Source organism: Pseudophryne corroboree, chromosome 7 (genome assembly GCF_028390025.1).
Source record: "Pseudophryne corroboree isolate aPseCor3 chromosome 7, aPseCor3.hap2, whole genome shotgun sequence".
Classification (NCBI taxonomy): domain Eukaryota; kingdom Metazoa; phylum Chordata; class Amphibia; order Anura; family Myobatrachidae; genus Pseudophryne; species Pseudophryne corroboree.
In genome coordinates, this window is record NC_086450.1 from 139,066,625 (window position 1) to 139,090,994 (window position 24,370).

Genomic DNA, 24,370 nt, shown 5'->3' on the forward strand with positions numbered 1-24,370 from the left:
AGCCCATTGGTAGCTTGTTTTGTGAGGGACCAAACAAAGCAAGCACTTTAGCCACAAAAGTGGCAGTTCCTGTTGATGGAGTGCTTGGTTTGTAAAACTGTACATGTCTTTTTTAATATACAACATAAGGGTAAGTGGGAGGGCCCAAGGACAATTCCAACGTGCACCACTTTTCTTTTCATAATGGGCTGTGTTTTTTTTTTTTTTGGGGGGGGGGGGGGGGGGGGCTAAGGTGACAGTCTTTTTTGCATAGACAAACAGTTTTATTACTTATTGATTTAATACGTTACTAATTTGCACCACAATTTTAACCAGAAAAGATTACAATGTTAATAGCCAAGGATTCCATCCTGACACGGGTTGAAAGAGAAGTCAAGAAAATGAACAGATGTTGCAGAGCTATTCAGCCTATCTTACATTTCTGGACTCAAAAATTATTTAAATCAATCAATCAATCATCTTGTATTTTCTTAATCAATCATTTAAATTAATGAATGAATCAATCAATCAATCAATCAATCAATCAATCAATCAGTCAGTCAGTCAATCAATCAATCAATCAACTAACGCTCTACCTGCCTTCCACTACACAGATAAATCCACCTACATTTCCCTGTACTGCCTTTGGGCCTCTAATCTAGTTCTTGATTAACAAAAACATATTTGGTTTCTATGGGATCGTATAGTTTATTAAACTCCTCTGTGGCAATGTTTCATAGATAAACTATAAACTGCCGTGTGTTTGTGCCACTGCTCTATTGCTCAGTTTAGTCAGCGAGCCTTTGGCCAATATTGGTGAACAATATTGTGAGCTATGAGGTGGTCAAAATGTACTTTAAATTACTGGAAATTAATGTTTTTGAGGTTAATAAAGTGTAGGAACAAAAACAGGCCCAAATTATGAGGGTGATTCAGATCTAACTGAGCATGCATATGCACCGCAAAGCGCACGCGCATTGGACAGCAATAAAGGGCATCGCTGGTCAGCGACGGGATGGTGCGAAAAATCTGTTCACACGGGCGTTCGCAGGTGATAGGCGGGAAGAAGCAGTTTATGGGTGGTAACTGACCGTTTTCTGGGAGTGTCCGGAAAAACACAGGCGTGCCAAAGTGTTTTCAGGGAGTGTGTCTGACGTCAGTTCCGGCCCCAATCAACCTGTTGTGATCGTACTGTAGGAGTAAGTCCTGGGCTGCGCAGAGACTGCACAAAGTGTATATTAGCAGCTCAGCGTACACATAGGATTGCACACTTGCACAGCGAATATACACTCCCCCTGGAGGCGGCGACTATCTGAATGCAGGACAGCAAAATTAACAGCCCAGCGATCAGATCTGAATCATCCACTAAGTGATTTTAACAGGTTTTATAATTTTTTAAAATAAATACTGATTCAAAGCCAAAACCAACACATGTGAGGGTGTTTTGGGCATACCCAAACCAAAACACGATGAAGAATAAGAACCAAAACCAAAACACTGGGTCTGCGCACAACTTTTAAGTTTTAAGTTTAAGGCAATGAATTGCTCACAATCAGACATGTACAAATGACATAATTTACCCTTATTTACAGCTTGCCAAATCAAGATCAAATTCACTGGTTGACTCTACTGGATCAGAACCCCACAGGTTAGTTTTGTGGTCCCCTAATATACAAGGATTGTGCTGTATAATTGCAAATTTGTTCAGAGCTAATTCCCTGTTTTCTCTTTGCTAATTACTTACTGTATACTGATTTTTTGATGAGATTGAAAATATAAACTAACTGTTCCAGTCTCAGAAGCCTAAAATGAGCAACATTATTCCAGGCTGCAGAGGAAAAGAATTGGTACTTTTGCGTTCAGAGCCTGCAGGGTGTCCCAGGTTACTAATCCCTCAGACTAAATGAATCACATGTACTGAATCACATTTCTGGTATAGTAGGAGATATATCAAGCACTGAAGCAGGGGTGTATCTAGGGGTCCGAGCACCCCTGGCAAAGTAAGGGCTGGTGCCCCCCCCCCCACACACACATTTGAAATAAGGAGGGTGTATCAAAAAAGGGCATGGCTTATGGGGAAGGGGCATGGCCACACAGTAATACTTCCAATTCAAATTATGCCACACAGTATCATATTACACCGCACAGTAGTGTCTCCTGTATATGTTATGCCACACAGTAGCATATTACACTGCACAGTAATGTCTCTTATTCATGTTATGCCACACAGTAGCATATTACACCGCACAGTAGTGTCTCTTATTCATGTTATGCCACACAGTAGCATATTACACCGCACAGTAATGTCTCTTATTCATGTTATGCCACACAGTAGCATATTACACCGCACAGTAGTGTCTCTTATTCATGTTATGCCACACATTAGCATATTACACTGCACAGTAGTGTCTCTTATTCATGTTATGCCACACAGTAGCATATTACACCGCACAGTAGTGTCTCTTATTCACGTTATTCCGCAGAGTAGCATATTACACCGCACAGTAGTGTCTCTTATTCATGTTATGCCACACAGTAGCATATTACACCGCACAGTAGTGTCTCTTATTCACGTTATGCCACACAGTAGCATATTACACCGCACAGTAGTGTCTCTTATTCACGTTATTCCACACAGTAGCATATTACACCGCACAGTAGTGTCTTTTATTCACGTTATTCCACACAGTAGCATATTACACCGCACAGTAGTGTGTCTTATTCACGTTATGCTACACAGTAGCATATTACACCGCACAGTAGTGTCTCTTATTCACGTTATGCCACACAGTAGCATATTACACTGCACAGTAGTGTCTCTTATTCACGTTATGCCACACAGTAACATATTACACCGCACAGTAGTGTCTCTTATTCATGTTATGCCACACAGTAGCATATTACACCGCACAGTAGTGTCTCATATTCACGTTATGCTACACAGTAGCATATTACACCGCACAGTAGTGTCTCTTATTCACGTTATGCCACACAGTATCACATTACACCGCACAGTAGTGTCTTTTATTCACGTTATGCCACACAGTAGTACCCCTATAGGAAACACTGGGGTATATTTACTAAGGTCCCGATTTTGACCGAGATGCCGTTTTTTCTTCAAAGTGTCATTTCGGTAATTTACTAAGCAAAAATCTCGGCAGTGATGAGGGCATTCGTAATATTTTGGAAGTCCTAGGAAAAAATCACGAATCAATACACCATCGGTCAAATACGCCTGCAATTTCGTAGAAATCGGTAATTTACTAAAAAGTGCAAATCACAAACACTGCCGACAATAGCCAAACACTGCCGTGCAGAAATACAATTCGTGAAAAAGTGCTAAAAAAAAACAGACCTGCTTTTTTATCCCGTGTTTGGATAGGCATGCAGGGATCCATGAGATCCGTGCATGTTTATCAGTGGGAAGGGGATGGGAAAGTGTTTTTTTTTTTTTTTTTTTTTAATTGCGTAGGGTCCCCCCTCCTAAGGAAAACCAGCCTCGGGCTCTTTGAGCCGGTCCTGGTTGCAAAAATATGGGGGAAAAAATGATAGAGGTTCCCCCATATTTAAACAACCAGCACCGGGCTCTGCGCCTGGTCCTGGTTCCAAAAATACGGGGGACAAAAAGCGTAGGGGTCCCCCGTATTTCTGAAACCAGCACCGGGCTCCACTAGCCAGATACATAATGCCACAGCCGGGGGACACTTTTATATAGCTCCCGGCGGCCCTGGCATTACATAACCAACTAGTCACCCCTGGCCGGGGTACCCTGGAGGAGTGGGGACCCCTTCAATCAAGGGGTCCCCCCCCTCCAGCCACCCAAGGACCAGGGGTGAAGCCCGAGGCTGTCCCCCCCATCCAAGGGCTGCGGATGGGAGGCTGATAGCCGTTTGGAAAAAAAATTAATATTGTTTTTAGTAGCAGTACTACAAGTCCCAGCAAGCCTCCCCCGCAAGCTGGTACTTGGAGAACCACAAGTACCAGCATGCGGAGGAAAACCGGGCCCGCTGGTACCTGTAGTACTACAACTAAAAAAATACCCCAATAAAAACATAAGACACACACCTTGAAAGTATAACTTTAATACATACATACACACCTCCATATACACATACTTACCTTATGTTCACACGAGGGTCGGTCCTCTTCTCCATGTAGAATCCATGGTGTACCTGTGGAAAAAATTATACTCACAAAATCCAGTGTAGAAGCCTCTTCTTCTTTTAATCCAGTTGTAATCCAGGTACTTGTCAAAATAAAAAAATGGACACCCGACCTCGCACTGAAAGGGGCCCCATGTTTTCACATGGGACCCCTTTCCCCGAATGCCAGAAACCCCCTCTGACTTATGTCTAAGAGGGTTTCTTCAGCCAATCAGGGAGCGCCACGTTGTGGCACCCTCCTGATTGGCTGTGTGCTCCTGTACTGTATGACGGGCGGCACATGGCAGTGTTACAATGTAGCGCCTATGCGCTCCATTGTAACCAATGGTGGGAACTTTGTGGTCAGCGGTGAGGTTACTTTCGGTCACCCGCTGACCACAAAGTTCCCACCACTGCCATTAGTACATCTGATCCCGCCCATAGGCACACACATGTACACTTACATACATACATACTGTCACACACAAAACACATACAGTACATATGATATACAGTACAGTCACACATGCAGTATATACAAATAGTTACACACATATATACAGTCACATACATATATAGTTACACACTTATTCACATAGTCACACACTAATACACACATAAATACAGTAGATACTTATACACACACACACACAAACATACATACACATATAGTCACATACATAAATGCAGACATTCATACAGACTATATAGTGTTTACCCCCTCACTTCACAGACAGGATACACTCAATGCATGTACTTTAGTAGCTCCTTGTCCTCTCCCTCTCTCCTCCATGCTGCTGGGTTGCCTGGCACTGACTGAGTGCCATGTAGCCCCGCCCCCTGTTTCCACTCCATCCACTTCCCGAAGGTCAGTGCCGTGCAGTGCAGTCTTGTGCCAATCCTCCCCTCACTTAATACGGATTGTGCCTTGTGACTGTCTATTACTGCCGGCGCCGGTGTCCAGCGGCACAGCACTGCACTAGTGATCAATCAGACTCAAAATAAACTACAGCTCCCGGAGCTCACAGCAACAAGGGATGCTGGGAGCTGTAGTTTATGTTGAGTCTGATATACAAGTGAGGTGCGGTACGCTGCCACCTGACACTGGCGCCGACACTAACAGACAGTCACCAAGTCTGACACTACTACAGGATTCTACCACCTGGACATGGGTGGCACTGCCAGACGGCGCCCCCTCCTTGCTTGGCGCCCCTGGCGAGTGCCATCCTGGCCAATGGGTAGATACACCCCTGCACTGAAGAAGGATAAAGTGGAGTGTTTCCCAAAGCAGTCACTCACATTCTAACTGTCATTTAGCACAGTATTTGATCAGAAGCTGATTGGTTGGATTTGGTATGGATGACCAGCGTACAGGATGCCGGCTGTCAATATCCTGACAGCGGCATACTGCCCGCAGTGGGGTGAGCTAAACGCATCCCGATTGGTTACCTTGGACAACTTCTCCACTTTATCTCTCTCCAATGCTTGATACATCTCCCCCATAGTAAGATTAAAATCATGAAAGGCATTAGCTAAGTGTTGAATCTGGCAAGGATTATAATGTCGTGATTCTTGTCCTGAAACAACTGACACCATTCCCTACTAAAAATCTATGACAAAATAGGCAACACCTATGGAGGTAAATAACAAAACTGTGGTTTTGCAAATAAGCTGTGTTTTCTCAGCGTAAAATAGGCCACACCTATGGAGGTAAATAACAAAAGAGCCAAAATAGGCCACACCTATGGAGGTAAATAACAAAAGAGCCAAAATAGGCCACACCTATGGAGGTAAATAACAAAAGAGCCAAAATAGGCCACACCTATGGAGGTAAATTAACAAAACTGTGGTTTTGCAAATATGCTGAGTTTTCTATGTTTTGCAGGTGGTGCATTCCGAAAATTTACTAAGGTCAAAACACCCATATTCATGTAGCAGTGGTCTTTTTTTTTAAGCGTGGTATCTACCCAAAAAGAGCAACCACCACTACACATCCAATCTAATGCTAACAACATAGCAACTTGACATGAGGGTTGATTTATCAACGTTTTTACCATACGCAACATGTTTTCAAACTTGTTGCCTAAGATATATTGGGCTAGATGCATCATCCCTTGGAAAGTGATAAAATAGGGAGTAAAAAAGTACCAGCCAATCAGGTCCCACCTGCCATGTAACAGGCTGTGTTTGCAAAATGGCAGTTAGGAGCTGATTAGCTGGTACTTTTTCACTCTCCATTTTCTCACTTTCCACGCGATGATGCATCTGGCCCTGTGTGTTCTAGCCAATCAGCTGCCAACTGTCATTTTTCAAACACATGACAGAAGCTGATTGGCCGGAGACCCATTTATCATCCAAAAAGTGTTTTTTTTGCATATGATAAAACTCATTGATAAATCAGCCCAGTGGTATATAATAATCCAAGGTGGTATAGCTCCCAGTATGTAGTTTTCCATCAGAGCAGAGTGGTAGCCAGGTAGCCACAGTTTGCCTTAGTAATGACAGCTTTGTAATGAACTCCAAGTTCGGTGGCCGTAGAGGACGCCGGCTGTACTCAGACGTTTTTTTAAAGGGGCAATCTCGTGCAAGACTAAACCATGCCTTGTACATGATTGCCCCTTTAAAAATAAATAAATCAGAATTCGGTCGAACTTCATTACATCCCTCCCCAAGTAACAATATTTTGATTTTGTTATTGCAGACATTGCATCGCCCAGTTTTGTAACAACATGCTTGCACGTTTGTAATGCTTTTGTAATTCACTAATGTGTTATGTGTAATTGCTTGAACAGTGTTTAATACTTAACGTTTTATAAAGGTTTTTTTTACAACAGTCCTTACTTGTATATTTGTTATGCTTGCTTATTATGTATTATATATATTTAATTTTAGGAGAATAGTCGTTATTGTGAAACAGGATAACGAACCTTTTGGATTTGAAATCCAGGTAACATATGACACCAGATGCTTGTTTATATCACTAACAACATTGCATGATGAGGATGTAGGTGTTGATAGCTTGCAAAGTTATCATATTCAGGAAACTGTCACAGCACTACCTGCATTCACATTTCACATTTATTTCATTGGAGTGTTAAGGCCCATACACACTCACATTGGGCGATTTTGAGCTCAAAGTAGCTCACTTTTGGCATTTTGAGCTACTTTGAGCTCAAACTCAGCCAGTGTGTATGGCCGAGCGATGAGCGGTGTGCGCTGATGCCCGCTCCCGCATCATCGCTGGCCGCCACCATCCGTCGGGCTGTTTGAACAGCCGAGTGAAGCACTTTCCACAGGTTCCTACTGTGGAAAGTTCTGCATTCCCCCGTGAACATCGCTGGCACATGGAAAAACGCCCAGTGTGTATGCACCTTTATTTTGCCTAATCTCTCACTGTTGACCTCTACTCTAAAACCATTTGCTCTAAGGGGTACATTTATTACATTTTACATTCGATTTTAAGTTTGATTGAAATCAACTGAAATCAAATCAAATCAATATTCTTTTTCACTCATTAAATCCCAAATCTACTAAGATTCGATTAAGAAATCAATTTCAAAATAGATTTCGATGTTGTTCGATTCATCCATCCATATGTATGTTAGGTTCCTGGTGCTCAGAACAAGAGAGATGTTGCGTAGTGAGTCCTGAGCACCAGAACGTGACGCTGAAATAAGGTGTGGTGTGGAAATAGCCCCTAGCACCCTACCTCCATTGTTTCACCCGTGTGGTCAGTTCACGCCTGAGTGACTATGGTTTCTTGGGCCCACGGCAGCCGCGTTTGAAGGGCGGATTAGGTCTGCCCAACTCCGATGCCCCCAGGTCTTAGAGTGAGACAAGGCGTGAACCGAGACAGGATAATAACAAGGGGACCTCTAACTAAAGCAAACAGAAGGCTAGGGGCTACTAACAACCCTAAAACTAAATATATGTGCGGCACGCCGCCAAAGGAAAAGAACAACAAAGGATATGCTGTCCACTCGCCGACACAATACTGTTGTGTACCGGCGGTGACAGCATAAGCAGAACCCTCTGCAAAACACCAGTAACAAAATATAACCAAAGAATACTGCGGCCTAGGCCGACAGACGCGGCAAAGCCGCTACTCACGGAACCGGTACCAATACTGGCAAATGGACAGGAACCCCCAATGTAGCCGACACAGACTCTCAGAACCGGAGGACAGGCAGAATCCCAAACGACAGACCGGTGGACACCAAGAAGCCAGATACTCGACCAGGCACAGACTAAGCCACAGGACTTCAGGACAGGAACGCTTCACGGCAGGACACGGGATCAGACACTGGAACCGACACTGGAACCGACACTGGAACCGACACTCAAAGCAGCTAGACAGACACTGCTAGACAGGAGCTCAGGAACTGGCAGGGACTAGCTCAGAACTCAAGAACTCTGGAACTCTGGAAATATCACCAGCATCTGTGAATTGCCCTGAGCCAGAATATAACAGAGAGTCTTAATTAATTATGTCGTGCAGCTGCCCTGCTGCACAACTGAGAGGTGCAATCAACAGACAGGTGAGGCTGAACACATGGGAACAAGCTGCAATTACACAGACTCACCACCGGCAGCAAACAAGAGTATTCTTAAACCAGAGCAACGGGAAATCCTGGCCTGCAAGACAACTATAAACATAAAAATAAGATTTTACTTACCGATAAATCTATTTCTCGTAGTCCGTAGTGGATGCTGGGGACTCCGTCAGGACCATGGGGATATAGCGGCTCCGCAGGAGACAGGGCACAATAATAAAAGCTTTAGGATCAGGTGGTGTGCACTGGCTCCTCCCCCTATGACCCTCCTCCAAGCCTCAGTTAGGATACTGTGCCCGGACGAGCGTGCATAATAAGGAAGGATATTGAATCCCGGGTAAGACTCATACCAGCCACACCAATCACACCGTACAACCTGTGATCTGAACCCAGTTAACAGTATGATAACAACGAAGGAGCCTCTGAAAAGATGGCTCACAACAAGAATAACCCGATTTTTGTAACAATAACTATGTACAAGTATTGCAGACAATCCGCACTTGGGATGGGCGCCCAGCATCCACTACGGACTACGAGAAATAGATTTATCGGTAAGTAAAATCTTATTTTCTCTGACGTCCTAGTGGATGCTGGGGACTCCGTCAGGACCATGGGGATTATACCAAAGCTCCCAAACGGGCGGGAGAGTGCGGATGACCCTGCAGCACCGAATGAGAGAACTCCATGTCCTCCTCAGCCAGGGTATCAAATTTGTAGAATTTAGCAAACGTGTTTTCCCCTGACCAAGTAACTGCTCGGCAAAGTTGTAAAGCCGAGACCCCTCGGGCAGTCGCCCAAGATGAGCCCCCTTCCTTTTGGAATGGGCTTTTACCGATTTTGGCTGTGGCAGGCCTGCCACAGAATGTGTAAACTGAATTGTATTACAAATCCAGCGAGCAATCGTCTGCTAAGAAGCAGGAGCACCCATCTTGTTGGGTGCATACAGGCTAAACAGCGAGTCAGATTTTCTGACTCCAGCCTTCCTGGAAACATATTTTTCAGGGCCCTGACAACGTCAAGTAACTTGGAGTCCTCCAAGTCCCTAGTACCCGCAGGTACCACAATAGGTTGGTTCATGTGAAAAACAGAAAACACCTTAAGGAGAAATTGAGGACGAGTCCTCAATTCTGCCCTGTCAGAATGAAAAATTAAGTAAGGGCTTTATATATGATAAAGCCGCCAATTCTGACACACGCCTGGCTGAAGCCAGGGCTAATAGCATCGTCACCTTCCATGTGAGATATTTTAAGTCCACAGTGGTGAGTGGTTCAAACCAATGTGACTTTAGGAAACTCAAAACAACATTGAGATCCCAAGGTGCCACTGGGGCACAAAAGGAGGCTGTATATGCAGTACCCCTTTTACAAACATCTGAACGTCAGGCACTAAAGCCAGTTCTTTCTGGAAGAAATTCGACAGGGCCGAAATTTGAACCTTAATGGACCCTAATTTTAGGCCCATAGACAGTCCTGTTTTCAGGAAATGTAGGAAACGACCCAGTTGGAATTCCTCTGTAGGGGCCTTCTTGGCCCCACACCACGCAACATATCTTCTCCAAATGCGGTGAAAATGTTTTGCGGTTACATCCTTCCTGTCTTCGACCAGGGTAGGGATGACTTCATCTGGAATGCCCTTTCAGGATCCGGCGTTCAACCGCCATGCCGTCAAACGCGGCCGCGGTAAGTCTTGGAACAGACAAGGCCCCTGCTGGAGCAGGTCCTTTCTTAAAGGTAGAGGCCACGGGTCTTCCGTGAACATCTCTTGAAGTTTCGGGTACCAAGTCCTTCTTGGCCAATCCGGAACCACGAGTATCATTCTTACTCATCTCCCTCTTATGATTCTCAGTACTTTTTGTATGAGAGGCATAGGAGGGAACACATACTCTGACTGGTACATCCACAGTGTTACCAGAGCGTCCACCGCTATTGCCTGAGGGTCCCTTGACCTGGCGCAATATCTAGTTTTTTGTTCAGGCGGGACGCCATCATGTCCACCTTTGGTTTTTCACAACGGTTTACAATCATGTGGAAGACTTCCCGATGAAGTCCCCACTCTCCCGGGTGGAGGTCATGCCTGCTGAGGAAGTCTGCTTCCCAGTTTTCCACTCCCGGAATGAACACTGCTGAGAGTGTTATCACATGATTTTTCGCCCAGCGAAGAATCCTTGCAGTTTCTGCCATTTCCCTCCTGCTTCTTGTGCCGCCCTGTCTGTTTACGTGGGCGACTGCCGTGATGTTGTCCCACTGGATCAATACCGGCTGACCTTGAAGCAGAGGTCTTGCTAAGCTTAGAGCATTGTAAATTGCCCTTAGCTCCAGTATATTTATGTGGAGAGAAGTCTCCAGACTCGATCACACTCTCTGGAAATTTTTTCCTTGTGTGACTGCTCCCCAGCCACTCAGGCTGGCATCCGTGGTCACCAGGACCGAGTCCTGAATGCCGAATCTGCGGCCCTTTCATAGATGAGCACTCTGCAGCCACCGCAGAAGAAACACCCTTGTCCTTGGAGACAGGGTTATCCGCTGATGCATCTGAAGATGCGATCCGGACCATTTTTCCAGCAGATCCCACGTAAAGGTTCTTGCGTGAAATCTACCGAATGGGATCGCTTTGTAAGAAACCACCATTTTTCACAGGATCCTTGTGCAATGATGCACTGATACTTTTCCTGGTTTTAGGAGGTTCCTGACTAGCTCGGATAACTCCCTGGCTTTCTTCTCCGGGAGAAAACATCCTTTTCTGGACTGTGTCCAGAATCATCCCTAGGAACAGTAGACGTGTCGTCGGAAAAAACTGCGATTTTGGAATATTTAGAATCCACTCGTGCTGTCGTAGAACTACTTAAGATAGTGCTACTCCGACCTCCAACTGTTCTCTGGACCTTGCCCTTATCAGGAAAGCGTCCATATTTCTTTTAAGAAGAATCATCATTTCGGCCATTACCTTGGTAAAGACCCGGGGTGCCGTGGACAATCCAAACGGCAGCGTCTGAACTGATAGTGACAGTTCTGTACCACGAACCTGAGGTACCCTTGGTGAGAAGGGCAAATTTGGACATGTAGGTAAGCGTCCCTGATATCCAGTGACACCATATCGTCCCCTTCTTCCTGGTTCGCTATCACTGCTCTGAGTGACTCCATCTTGATTTGAACGCTTGTATGTAAGTGTTCAAATATTTCAGATCTCACCTAGCCGTCTGGCTTCAGTACCACAATATAGTGTGGAATAATACCCCTTCCCTTGTTGTAGAAGGGGTACTTTGATTATCACCTGCTGGGAATACAGCCTGTGAATTGTTCCCAATACTGCCTCCCTGTCGGAGGGAGACGTTGGTAAAGCAGACTTCAGGAACTTGTGAGGGGGAGACGTCTCGAATTTCCAATGTACACCTGGGATACTACGTGTAGGATCCAGGAGTCCACTTGTGAGTGAGCCCACTGCGTGCTGAAACTCTTGAGATGACCCCCTACCGCACCTGAGTCCGCTTGTACGGCCCCAGCGTCATGCTGCGGACTTGGCAGAAGCTGTGGAGGGCTTCTGTTCCTGGGAATGGGCTGCCTGCTGCAGTCTTCTTCCCTTTCCTCTACCCCTGGGCAGATATGACTGGCCCTTTTGCCCGCCTGCCCTTATGGGGACGAAAGGACTGAGACTGAAAAGACTGTGTCCTTTTCTGCTGAGATGTGACTTGGGGTAACAAAAGGTGGATTTTTCAGCTGTTGCCATGGCCACCAGGTCCGATGGACCGCCCCTTTATACGGCACTACTTCCATGTGCCGTCTGGAATCTGCATCACCTGACCACTGTCGTCTGGCAGATATGGACATCACATTTACTCTTGATGCCAGAATGCAAATATCCCTCTGCGCATCTCGCATATATAGAAATGCATCCTTAAAATGCTCTATAGTCAATAAAATCTTGTCCCTGTCAAGGGTATCAATATTTTCAGTCAGGAAATCCGACCAAGCCCCCTCAGCGCTGCACATCCAGGATGAGGCGATTGCTGGTCGTAGTATAACACCAGTATATGTGTATATACTTTTAGGATATTTTTCAGCTTCCTATCAGCTGGCTCCTTGAGGGCTGCCGTATCTGGAGACGGTAACGCCACTTGTTTTTATAAGCGTGTGAGCGCCTTATTCACCCTAAGGTGTGTTTCCCAACTCGCCCTAACTTCTGGCGGGAAAGGGTATACCGCCAATAATTTTCTATCGGAGGAAACCCACGTATCATCACACACTTCATTTAATTTATCTGATTCAGGAAAAACTACAAGTAGTTTATTCACACCCTACATAATACCCTTATTTGTGGTACTTGTAGTATCAGAAATATGTAACACCTCCTTCATTGCCCTTAACATGAAACGTGTGGCCCTAAAGGAAAATACGTTTGTTTCTTCACCGTCGACACTGGAGTCAGTGTCCGTGTCTGTGTCTGTGTCGACCGACTGAGGTAAATGGGCGTTTTTACAAGCCCCTGACGGTGTCTGAGACGCCTGGACAGGTACTAATTTGTTTGCCGGCCGTCTCATGTCGTCAACCGACCTTGCAGCGTGTTGACATTATCACGTAATTCCTAAATAAGCCATCCATTCCAGTGTCGACTCCCTAGAGAGTGACATCACCAATACAGGCAATTTGCTCCGCCTCCTCACCAACATCGTCCTCCTACATGTCGACACACACGTACCGACACACAGCACACACACAGGGAATGCTCTGACAGAGGACAGGACCCCACTAGCCCTTTGGGGAGACAGAGGGAGAGTTTGCCAGCACACACCAAAAACGCTATAATTATACAGGGACAACCCCTTATACAAGTGTTTTCCCTTATAGCATTTTTATATATGTAATCATATCGCCAAATAAGTGCCCCCCCTCTCTGTTTTAACCCTGTTTCTGTAGTGCAGTGCAGGGGAGAGCCTGGGAGCCTTCCTCACAGCAGAGCTGAGCAGGAAAATGGCGCCGTGTGCTGAGGAGAATAGGCCCCGCCCCCTTTTCGGCGGGCTCTTCTCCCGGAGTTTGTGAGATCTGGCAGGGGTTAAATACATCCATATAGCCTCAAGGGCTATATGTGATGTATTTTAGCCATAAAAAGGTATTATACATTGCTGCCCAGGGCGCCCCCCCCAGCGCCCTGCACCCTCAGTGACAGTTGGTGACTGTTGGTGAAGTGTGCTGACAACAATGGCGCACAGCTGCAGTGCTGTGCGCTACCTTATGAAGACAAAGTCTTCTGCCGCCTGTTTCTGAACCTCTGGACCTCTTCAACTTCGGCATCTGCAAGGGGGGTCGGCGGCACGGCTCTGGGACGAACCCCAGGGTGAGACCTGTGTTCCGACTCCCTCTGGAGCTAATGGTGTCCAGTAGCCTAAGAAGCAAATCCATCCTGCACGCAGGTGAGTTTTCTTCTCTCCCCTAAGTCCCTCGTAGCAGTGAGCCTGTTGCCAGCAGGACTCACTGAAAATAAAAAACCTAACTTAAACTTTTATTCTAAGCAGCTCAGGAGAGCCACCTAGATTGCACCCTTCTCGTCGGGCACAAAAATCTAACTGAGGCTTGGAGGAGGGTCATAGGGGGAGGAGCCAGTGCACACCACCTGATCCTAAAGCTTTTATTATTGTGCCCTGTCTCCTGCGGAGCCGCTATATCCCCATGGTCCTGACGGAGTCCCCAGCATCCACTAGGACGTCAGAGAAATAGGAATGAACCACTACCTGTGGTTCATAACAGTACCCTCTCCTTAAGGGTGAGCTCCGAACACCCCATGAACATAACATAACATAAACAGAAGTATAACATAAAATACATAACCAAAATGCAAAACAGGAATGAGCCACAGCCGTGGCTCATAACATTACCCCCCCCCCACCCCTTGAGGAGGGGTCAAAGGACCCCAAAATTCAGGTTATCCAAAACAAGGTATACATTAATAAACCTGACACTGGAATAAACAAACAAAGATAAGAAACAGAAACAAGCTGTGGCAACAGCTTGTAACAATGTATACATGACTTTTTCCATCATCTTATCCTTAAGGTGTTAAAACTTTTAAGTATCACCGCAGCCATAACTAAACAGAAACTTGGGGGACGTTTACCATTTAACAAGACCTTAAACGCATTAACAACATGCCTTTGTCTCCCTGTAGCACTGGTTTATAAAAGGATTATAAGCTTGCCTGGGCATTACAGACTCTGTGTGCACCAAGAGCTGCATAAACTGCCTGCACTACTACAAATAAACATTTAAGTCCCCATTCTGATTATAATGGTACATTTTTGAGTTGTCAAGTAAAATTTTTACGAAAGCAGACTTACATAATAATTAAGTGTTTGAATACTGGCCCTGTCTACATATCTGACTTTATTTATGTTTGCATTACAGACTTACAAATTACAGTATGAGCACGGATCAGAGATGAAGACATACGTGTGCAAAGTGCATGATAATAGTCCATCCAGTCATGCTGGACTGAAAGCTGGTCGGTGCCTCCCTCTACCACAGAGCTTATTGTAGTTTTATATTTCTTTAATGTAATAATTATGATGCTGACATTATACTACTGGATTGGTCACATTATCTTCTTTATTATATCATATACATTCATTTTATATAATGAGATATGTGATCAGGGATAGCTTTAGGGTTTTAATTATGTGAAAGCAAAGTGCCCTTTTAACAAAGCGCCCATTTAACATAGAAATCATAAACTTAGGTCTGGAACAGAAATGAGCCAATGATAGTGCTCAGCAGTGCCACCTTGTGGTCACTTGTGCATTTCTCGATTAATGAATATCCCCTGGAATATATTACCCCAAGGGAAATATGGAAAGTGTGTATACTTTAGTTTCACTCTGCACAACTAATATGACTTTTGACTCATGTAATGTTTATTTACTCTGTATTTAGGTGATATGCTTACTAATGTTAATGGGATGAACACAGAAGGATTCAGCCACCAGCAGACCGTTGAACTAATACGATCATCAGGAAACTTTCTCAGGTAAATTGGTTTATGTAGTGAATGGTTGTTCATATTAGCCACACATACTGGGACAATTATTTCAAGCCGCTCTGCTCCTGTCAGTCTGCTCAAGCAGTGAAACTTCAATAAAGTTCTATTTTGATTATGAGAGAGCAAAAAGAAATATAATAATATTGTAACATAACATATGTTTACTCATAAATAAGGTTCAGTAAAGTAAGGCTACTTACAAAGGTAGAGTCATATCATCACTTAACGTGATACAACCATATTGTTGGGGTGTTACAATGACACCAAGCCCTTATAGCATAATAAGTTTATTATACCATAGTTATACCGTCTGGCCATACTGGCACAAGGATAAATGCTGGAGATAAATGCTGGAGATAAACAGAAGACTAGAACCAGGATGTGGGTATGAAAAAAACTCTGTATTAAATGACGAATCCGGCAGAACAAACAAAGATAACTTGCAGTAGTACAGAACACAGGGTTGAACTGAAAATCCAGCAGAACGGAACAAAGATCACTTGCAGTAGTACAGTACACAGGGTTTAACTGAAAATCCAGCAAAACGGGACAAAGGTCACTTGCAGCAAAGAATACTAAACAAACCTGGATACTGGTACAAGAGTCTCTAGGCACAGGTACAGATTGCAGACAAACTAAACAGGGGGTCCTAGGAAATCAGGCTTCAAACAAACTAAGAACTGACAGAACTTAACAGGAGCTGAAACAAAACTATAACTGGTCCTGACTCTAAGGGCTCACTGACATAAATTGAGGCCAATCACAATGACAGGCCCCAAACAGCAATGTGCTGCAGCTGGGTAAGGTAATCAGGAGAGAGCAGCCTGTTCCAGCTTATTACCCCAGCTGGGACTGCTCTTCAAACTACAGTAGCTGAACTACAGCTCAGAAGCACTGCAGGTCAGAGACACATTAGCAGCACCTCTGGCAGCCCAGAGGTACTGCAGGCAAGAACATAATAGCAGCACCCCTGGCAGCCCAAAGGTACTGCAGGCCAGAACATAACAGATGGCAGAGTTCATAACCCATACATGTACTTCAGTGTTATAACAATAAGAATAGTGCTTTATCACCTGTGCTCCACTACAAGATGCAGTTGGAATTCAATAGAGAGGCCACCACTCCCCTATCAACAATGCATATACAAAACAATAGAATCCAGTACGTCTAGTCAGGGTACAGAGTCACAATAAGTCAATAAACGCTGATCCCAACAAAGTCCTTTTTTATCTGCCATAGTTCCATTTCTTCTACTTGTGATGGACTTCTATAAAATCTTTAATACCTCAGATTAACAGAATAAAGTACTCATATATTATTGGTTCCCAACAATAGAGGTTATTCACAATTCTCACTTACACTCAGGTTCTGAAAATTCTGCTCATACTGTATGCCAGTGATTTTCAACCTTTTTCAACTCACGGCACACCGAACAATATTTTTAAATTGCCAAGGCACACCACCAGTCCTCCATGGGGAAAAAACACACACATTGGCCCCCGCGGTAATAAAAGAAACACACGGGCATTCACAGTAATAAAATAAATATATTCGCCCCCACAGAAAAACCGCACACATATTTGGCCCCCTCAGCATAAAAAAACCAAACATTTGGCTTCCTCAGCATAAAAAAAACAAACACTGGCCCCCTCAGAATAAAACAAACAAACAAACACTGGCCCCCTCAGAATAAAAAACAAACAAACACTGGCCCCCTCAGAATAAAAAAACAAACACTGGCCCCCTCAGAATAAAACAAACACTGGCCCCCTTAGAATAAAAAAAAAAAAACACTTGCCCCCTCAGAATAAAAAAACAAACACTGGCCCCCTCAGAAATAAAAACAAACACTGGCCCCCTCAGAAATAAAAACAAACACTTGCCCCAACAGAAATAAAAACAAACACTGGCCCCCTCAGAAATAAAAACAAACACTGGCCCCCTCAGAAATAAAACAATACATTGGTTGCTACCTCCTGGTAGAAGAGAAAGGAGCTCAGGTCCGTCATCGGCTCATAGTGCAGAGCTGCGAGCGGAAAACAGGCAGGCAAGAATGCAGGCTGGCTAGCTGGCGAGTGGGGCCGACGTGCGGGCTGTACAGCAGACGGTCGTACGGGCTGACGGGTGGGCATGCTGCCAGCCATGCTATGTGGCGCACATGACCTATGATGTCACGCCGCTGCGTTGCTATAGGTCACGGCTCAGGCTCTCCCAGAAGAGCCCAGCGCTGCCCGCGTGTCCGTTGTCCGGGTCCACAGTTGGTGCAGGCGGCTCTGACTCTGTGGCACACTTGTCAACCAGCTGCGGCACACTAGTGTGCCGCGGCACATGGGTTGAAAAACGCTGCTGTATGCTGTAGTTCTTACCATGAATCTAAAATATCTGTCGGCCTTGCACCTAGAACAGGGATGCTCTTGACATGGATTGTGAAGAGACTTGCCTTGATCTTGAAGACTAGGCTGGTTCTGATCTCATTCTCTGTAATGAGTATGTGAGTTTCAACTTCAGAGAGAACTAATAGCAGATAAAATGTCTGGACCTGAACATACGTCTTCTGAAAGTTGTACTCAACACATAATCATTCAGTCTGCAGCTTTGTGATCCATTATTCTGAGGCGAAAGTGCAATTTGCAGGAGAGAGTGAGCAAGGAGGATGCTGGGAAATGTAGTCCCCAGCTCTTTCTACCTTTGTGTAAATGGTTTCAAGACTGGACTATTTGATTTTCTCCATTTAAAAAAAAATAAAAAATGGAAGCAGCTATTTGTTGACAAAATTCATGAGTATGCTGCCAATCAATTCACCAGGAACAAATCATAGGACAGAGACATGAGGCCCAGTGATGTCACTAGCTTCTAGTGAATGAATACTGTAGTCTGCAATCTATACCCATACAGCTTCTGCACCTCATACCTCAGTGATGTTGCAAGTTTCTAACAGACTGAAAGGCAGAGCACTCGTACTCATGACTATTCTGTAGGCCAATCTTTACCTCAGGACTCAATGGCCTCTTTGAGCTGTTTCATATAATTTTCCACCTTTCTTTCGTTCTTTCTTTGTAGAATTGAGACCAAAAATAGTGTGAAAATTAGACAATCAGAATTACAAGCTAAACTGCTTCTTTTAAAGGTAAGCTGCATTATATCTATGTAGAATAGACACAAATCCATTGGGAGGTGGTTGATAGATTGACAGTCAAAAGTTCAACAGTCAAAAGGTCGACAGGGTCAAAAGGTCGACATGCAAAAGGTTGACACAATGGTCGACACATTTTTTTTAGGTTGTTTTTTCATGGTTTTATAACATTTGCTGCACTTATAATCCATGTCACAAACTATTACCTTTAGTAACCTTGTGGTGAGTGAAGTAGAATGGAGTGAGCCACCATGGCCAAAGCCTGGCGAGCGAAGCGTTGCAAGCAGAGTGAGTCCATGAGGGGACGTATTTCACATATTTGGCTGAAATATGTTTAAAAACACAAAATAATATTTAAAACAGTGTGTCGACCTTTTTTATGTTCCCCTTTGACCCCGCCGACCTTTTGACTGTTGATCTAATGGCTGTCGACCTTTATAATGTCTATCTTCTGTATCACACCCAACCCATCTATTCATACTCACCTATATGCACAGGCTTCACATTCTTGTTATAACCATAAATTCACAGAGTCACAGCTGCCAGCTATCACTATTTATGGGAGAGAGTCTGGATTTCAGTGACAAAAAACAAGCGCGTTCACAATACAAAGTGCATGACCTTCCATTCAGTGGGCATGGTTGGTGGACTGGGGGCCTGCATTGGCAGTGATTACAAGTACTGTATAGTTTGTGTATTCCAATCGTGTCCATATTATTATCCTTTATTTATATGGTACCGCTGGGGTTCTGCAGCGCCATATCTCATCATAGTTAGGATTCCTGGTGTATTAGAAATGTCTGTTGGACCACCAACCATAAGCTAAAAATAATAAACCTACAGTAGTGAGTGAACATATGTTATAAGAGGAGGGTAAAGCAGGAATATGTAACATATACTGACACACCTGTCTCCATTTAGTTTTTGTGCCACAAGCTAAATTCCCCCAACCCATCACATGTTCCCATCGGCTGCAGTGTCCTGTGGAGCAGGGCTCAGGCTACATAACGCATTAGCATCATATTAATAATAAATATTCTAATATAATAAATGACTATACTTGGAATTGCATTAAACATATGGAACGAGAGGATGAGAACTGTACAGTCGGATATTATATGGGACAAATCTTCAGAATCTGGGTTATGTAAAGTAGGGACCATTGGCAAATATACAGCAGGCTGAACAAAGGGATATATGTCAATAAAAAGACAATGCACCCCAATTTGCATGAATCTAACTCTACATTGTAGCATTGCGTGACAGAACTCTTACAAAGGAAACATTTGGTTTACACATATTTCTGTGGTCTTTAGAGTATTTGAAAGATTACAAGAAGAGATTGCTCCCCAGTAGGACATATCTGTATGTGGTAGATCGTGGTGCTGCAATGTCCTCAGTTTCAATAGCTCTATTCTTACTTTAAATGACTGTTATGATTCCAGCACTCTGGTCTGAGGAGATCTTATTGCAAGGACCGGAGCACTGGAACGTAATGCTGGGAAAGGGGAATGGAAAGGGAATAGCCCCTGGCGCCCTATCTCCGTTGTCTCGCCCGTGCTGTCAGTACACTCTTGCGAGACTATGGTTGCTTGAGCCCATGGCAGCCGCGTTTGAAGGGCGGATTACGTCTGCCCAACTTCGATGCCCCCTCAGGTCTTAATGAGAGACAAAGAGTGTACCGAGACAGGGTGATAACAAGGGGCCCTCTTACTGAAAATACCAAAAGCCAGGGGCTACTAACTAGCCTAAAACTAAATGTATGTGTGGTTTGCCGCCAAAGGAAAAGAACAACAAAGGAAATGCTGACCACACGCCCACACAATACTTTTGTGTACCGGCGGTGACAGCATAAGCAGAACCCTCTGCAAAACACCAGTGACAGAAATAATAATGGAATATAGCGGCCTAGGCCGACGGACGCGGCAGAGCCGCTACTCACGGAACCGGTACGAATACTGGCAAACGGACAGGAACTCCCAATGCTGCTGACATAGACTCTTAGAACTGGAGGACAGGCAGAATCCCAAACGAAAGACCGGTGGACACCAAGAAGCCAGAAACTTGACCAGGCACAGGCAAAGGCACTGGACCTCAGGACAGGAACGCCTCACGGCAGGACACGGGATCAGACATAGGAATCGACACAGGGACTGACTCAGGAATCGACACAGGAAGCTCAGGAACTAGCAGGAACCAAGCTCAGAACTCAAGCAGACCGGATACCCAGAAATATCACCAGCGTCTGTGAATTGCAGTCAGCCAGCATATAACAGAGAGGCCTAATTAATAATCTCATGCAGCCGCCCTGTAGCATGACTCCAAACTGACAAGATGCAATTAGCAGCCAGGTGAGGCTGAACACATGGGAACAAGCTGCAATTACACAGACTCACCAGCGGCAGCAGACAAGAGTATTCTAAAACAGAGCAACAGGAAATCCTGGCATGCAAGACAACTTTATAAACATAAAATAGGAATGAACCACTACCTGTGGTTCATAACAGTATCCCCTCCTTAAGGGTGAGCTCTGAGCACCCCATGACACCCACGGGGAACATGAACAGAAGTATAACATAAAATACATAACCAAAATGCAAAAATGGAAATGAGCCACAGCCGTGGCTCATAACATTACCCCCCCCTTGAGGAGGGGTCAAAGGACCCCAAAATACAGACTATCCAAAACAAGGGATACACAAAAAAAAACCTGACACACTGGTCTAACAGACACGAAAACAGAAACAAGCTGCAACCACAGCTTGTAACAGTGCCCTCCCCCTGGCGGTGGCCACTGGACACAAGATAAGGGGAAAAAAAATCTTTTTTTTTTTTTTTTTTAATATCAAGGCAAGAGTCAAAAATTATTTCTTTTTCTTCTTCTTCTTTTTACAAAGCTCTTTAGGTCTGACCAAGGTAATTCCCCAAACATTGTCTGAACTGATGGTACCACCCAGCAAGGCTGCGTTCAAATCAGAGACAGGTTTCTTACCCTTGGGAGCTGAACTTTCTGGCAAAGTACTATTATTAGAAGAAGAAGAAGAAGAAGTCAGAAAAGCACATCCTGCAGTCAAAACAATGGGCTGGGACTCTTGTGCCGAGTTTACAGTATTTGGTGGACTCTCAGCAGACAAGACGGGTGACTTAGAGGAACCTGAACCAATTTCTTTAGAACCATATCTTTTAATAATTGCATCACTGAATGCTGGGGGATCCTGAAGAATGGGATCTTCAGCTTTCATTAGGCTGGTCGCCCACTCAAAAGGCTCTCCTCTAAAAGAATAAATCAGATAAAGCACAAGGTTCTCTGAAGTGATGCCCAGAAATGGTCTAGACAACATAATAATGTAATAGTGTTTGTAAAGCGCCAGAAATTGGGCTAAGTCCCCATCAAAGATTATGGATGTTGAGATATCAGAGTCAGGATCTGTTTCCTTCCCATCTGACTGACTGGAGTGCTTTGGTAGGACCTGGTCACTATTGACCTTACTCGAGGCTGAGACTCTCTGAACCCCACCCGGGGCAGTGACTTTCTGAACCCCACCCGGGGCAGTGACTTTCTGAACCCCACCCGGGGCAGTGACCTTCTGAACCCCACCCGGGGCAGTGACCTTCTGAACCCCACCCGGGGCAGTGGCCTCCGGGAACCCCGCTGGGGCAGTGGCCTCCGGGAACCCCGCTGGGGCAGTGGCCTCCGGGAACCCCGCTGGGGCAGTGGCCTCCGGAAACCCCGCTGGGGCAGTGGCCTCCGATTCTTTTACTGGGACCGAGCCGTCGGCCTCCCCCACTGGGACCGAGCCATCGGCCTCCCTCTCTGAGTCGATAATTATCAAAACTTCTCCCGGGACTATGACTTCCGGAACTTTTGCTGAAGCTATAACCTTCAGCACCTCCACTAATGCTACACCTCTGAAGTTCTTTCCTGGGGAAGCGACCTCTAGACCCTTCTTAGAGGTTGCGTCTCTCGAGACCCCACTTGGGGATATTACTTCAAAGATCCCTTCTGGGGTTTTGCTTCTCGAGTTCCCTTCTAGAACTATGGTTTCAGATACCCTTTCTGGGGTTGCGCTCTTCAAGTCCCTACCTGGAGTAACAGCTTCTGAGACCCCTTCTGGTATGGAAACCTGAGCTAAAATATTTGATGTCCCTCTATAAGCTAGAGCATCGGGTACCGCACCAGCACTCTGGGCATCGGGTACCGCTCCAGCACTCTGGGCATCGGGTACCGCTCCAGCACTCTGGGCATCGGTTACCGCTCCAGCACTCTGGGCATCGGGTACCGCACCAAGATCCTGAGCATCGGGCACCTCTCCAGGACCCTGGGCAATGGGCACCACTCCAGGAACCTGGGCAACGGGCACCACTCCAGGAACCTGGGCAACGGTCACCACTCCAGGAACCTGGGCAACGGTCACCACTCCAGGAACCTGGGCAACGGGCACCACTCCAGGAACCTGGGCAACGGGCACCACTCCAGGAACCTGGGCAACTGGCACCACTCCAGGAACCTGGGCATCGGGCACCACTCCAGGAAGCTGGGCATCGGGCACCACTCCAGGGGCTTGCAACTCTGCTTCAACAGTAACCTCAAGAGAGGAGAGAAACATTCTCTTTTGATTCCTAAATCTATAATGGGGCTCCCTTGCCCAAGGACCCCAATTATAGGACAGAGAGCTTTTTAGTGTGGGTTGTGTGACAAGTACCTCTGCCACAGTAGAGACAGGAGTAGGTCTTGTATCCTGACTCAACTTGGCCAGAGGGCAAGACTCGTCACCACACTTTGGCTTGCGCAACTCACAGGTCTGCAGATAGTGGCCTAAACCCCCACAATATAGGCATAAGTTTAAGTTTCTGCGATGCAAACGCTCCTCTTCTGAGAGCCTGGGCCACAGAAAACTTTTAAACCTTTTCTCTTCAATTAAACCAGAGGATTCTCTTGTCACCATACTGTGAACAAGAGTCTCTTTAGAGATAGATGTACTCTCAACGACTTCTGGCAAGATGAGCAAGATTTTAGTCAGAAGGTTTTGCAGTTGCTTTAGGGATTGCTGCAAAACTTCTAGTCGCTCTGGTCTCAAAGCACTGAAAACAGAGTTCAGGGCTGCGAGAGATGCCTGCAGGGCTTGCATAGTAGACATAGGAGGATTTAAAACTAGACAAGACTAGACAAGGCAAGACTAGACAAGGCAGGACTAGACAAGGCAGGACTAGACAAAGCAGGACTAAATTTTGCTAAACAAAACAAGACTTTTTTTTTTTTAAACACCGGACTGGATTTTTTTTAAAACACCGGACTGGATTCTAAACACCGGACTGGATTCTAAACACCGGACTGGATTCTAAACACCGGACTGGATTCTAGACTAGACACTGGACTGGGCCAAAAAAGAAAAAAAAGTTTTATTTCTTTTTTGTGGTATGGCTGGTGATAATGTTATGATTCCAGCACTCTGGTCTGAGGCGATCTTATTGCAAGGACCGGAGCACTGGAACGTAATGCTAGGAAAGGGGAATGGAAAGGGAATAGCCCCTGGCGCCCT

At 45.2% G+C, this 24,370-nt stretch overlaps 1 protein-coding gene across 1 annotated transcript in view; it reads left to right on the forward strand.

Moving 5' to 3' along the window:
* CYTIP (cytohesin 1 interacting protein) overlaps window positions 1–24,370 on the forward strand; it is a 65,256-nt gene that overhangs the window by 19,423 nt on the left and 21,463 nt on the right. The window contains exons 2-6 of the mRNA XM_063932293.1: window positions 1,572–1,627; window positions 7,014–7,068; window positions 15,067–15,163; window positions 15,592–15,685; window positions 18,758–18,824. Coding sequence (XP_063788363.1) covers window positions 1,572–1,627; window positions 7,014–7,068; window positions 15,067–15,163; window positions 15,592–15,685; window positions 18,758–18,824 — 369 coding nt within the window. The remainder of the gene's footprint in view (window positions 1–1,571; window positions 1,628–7,013; window positions 7,069–15,066; window positions 15,164–15,591; window positions 15,686–18,757; window positions 18,825–24,370) is intronic.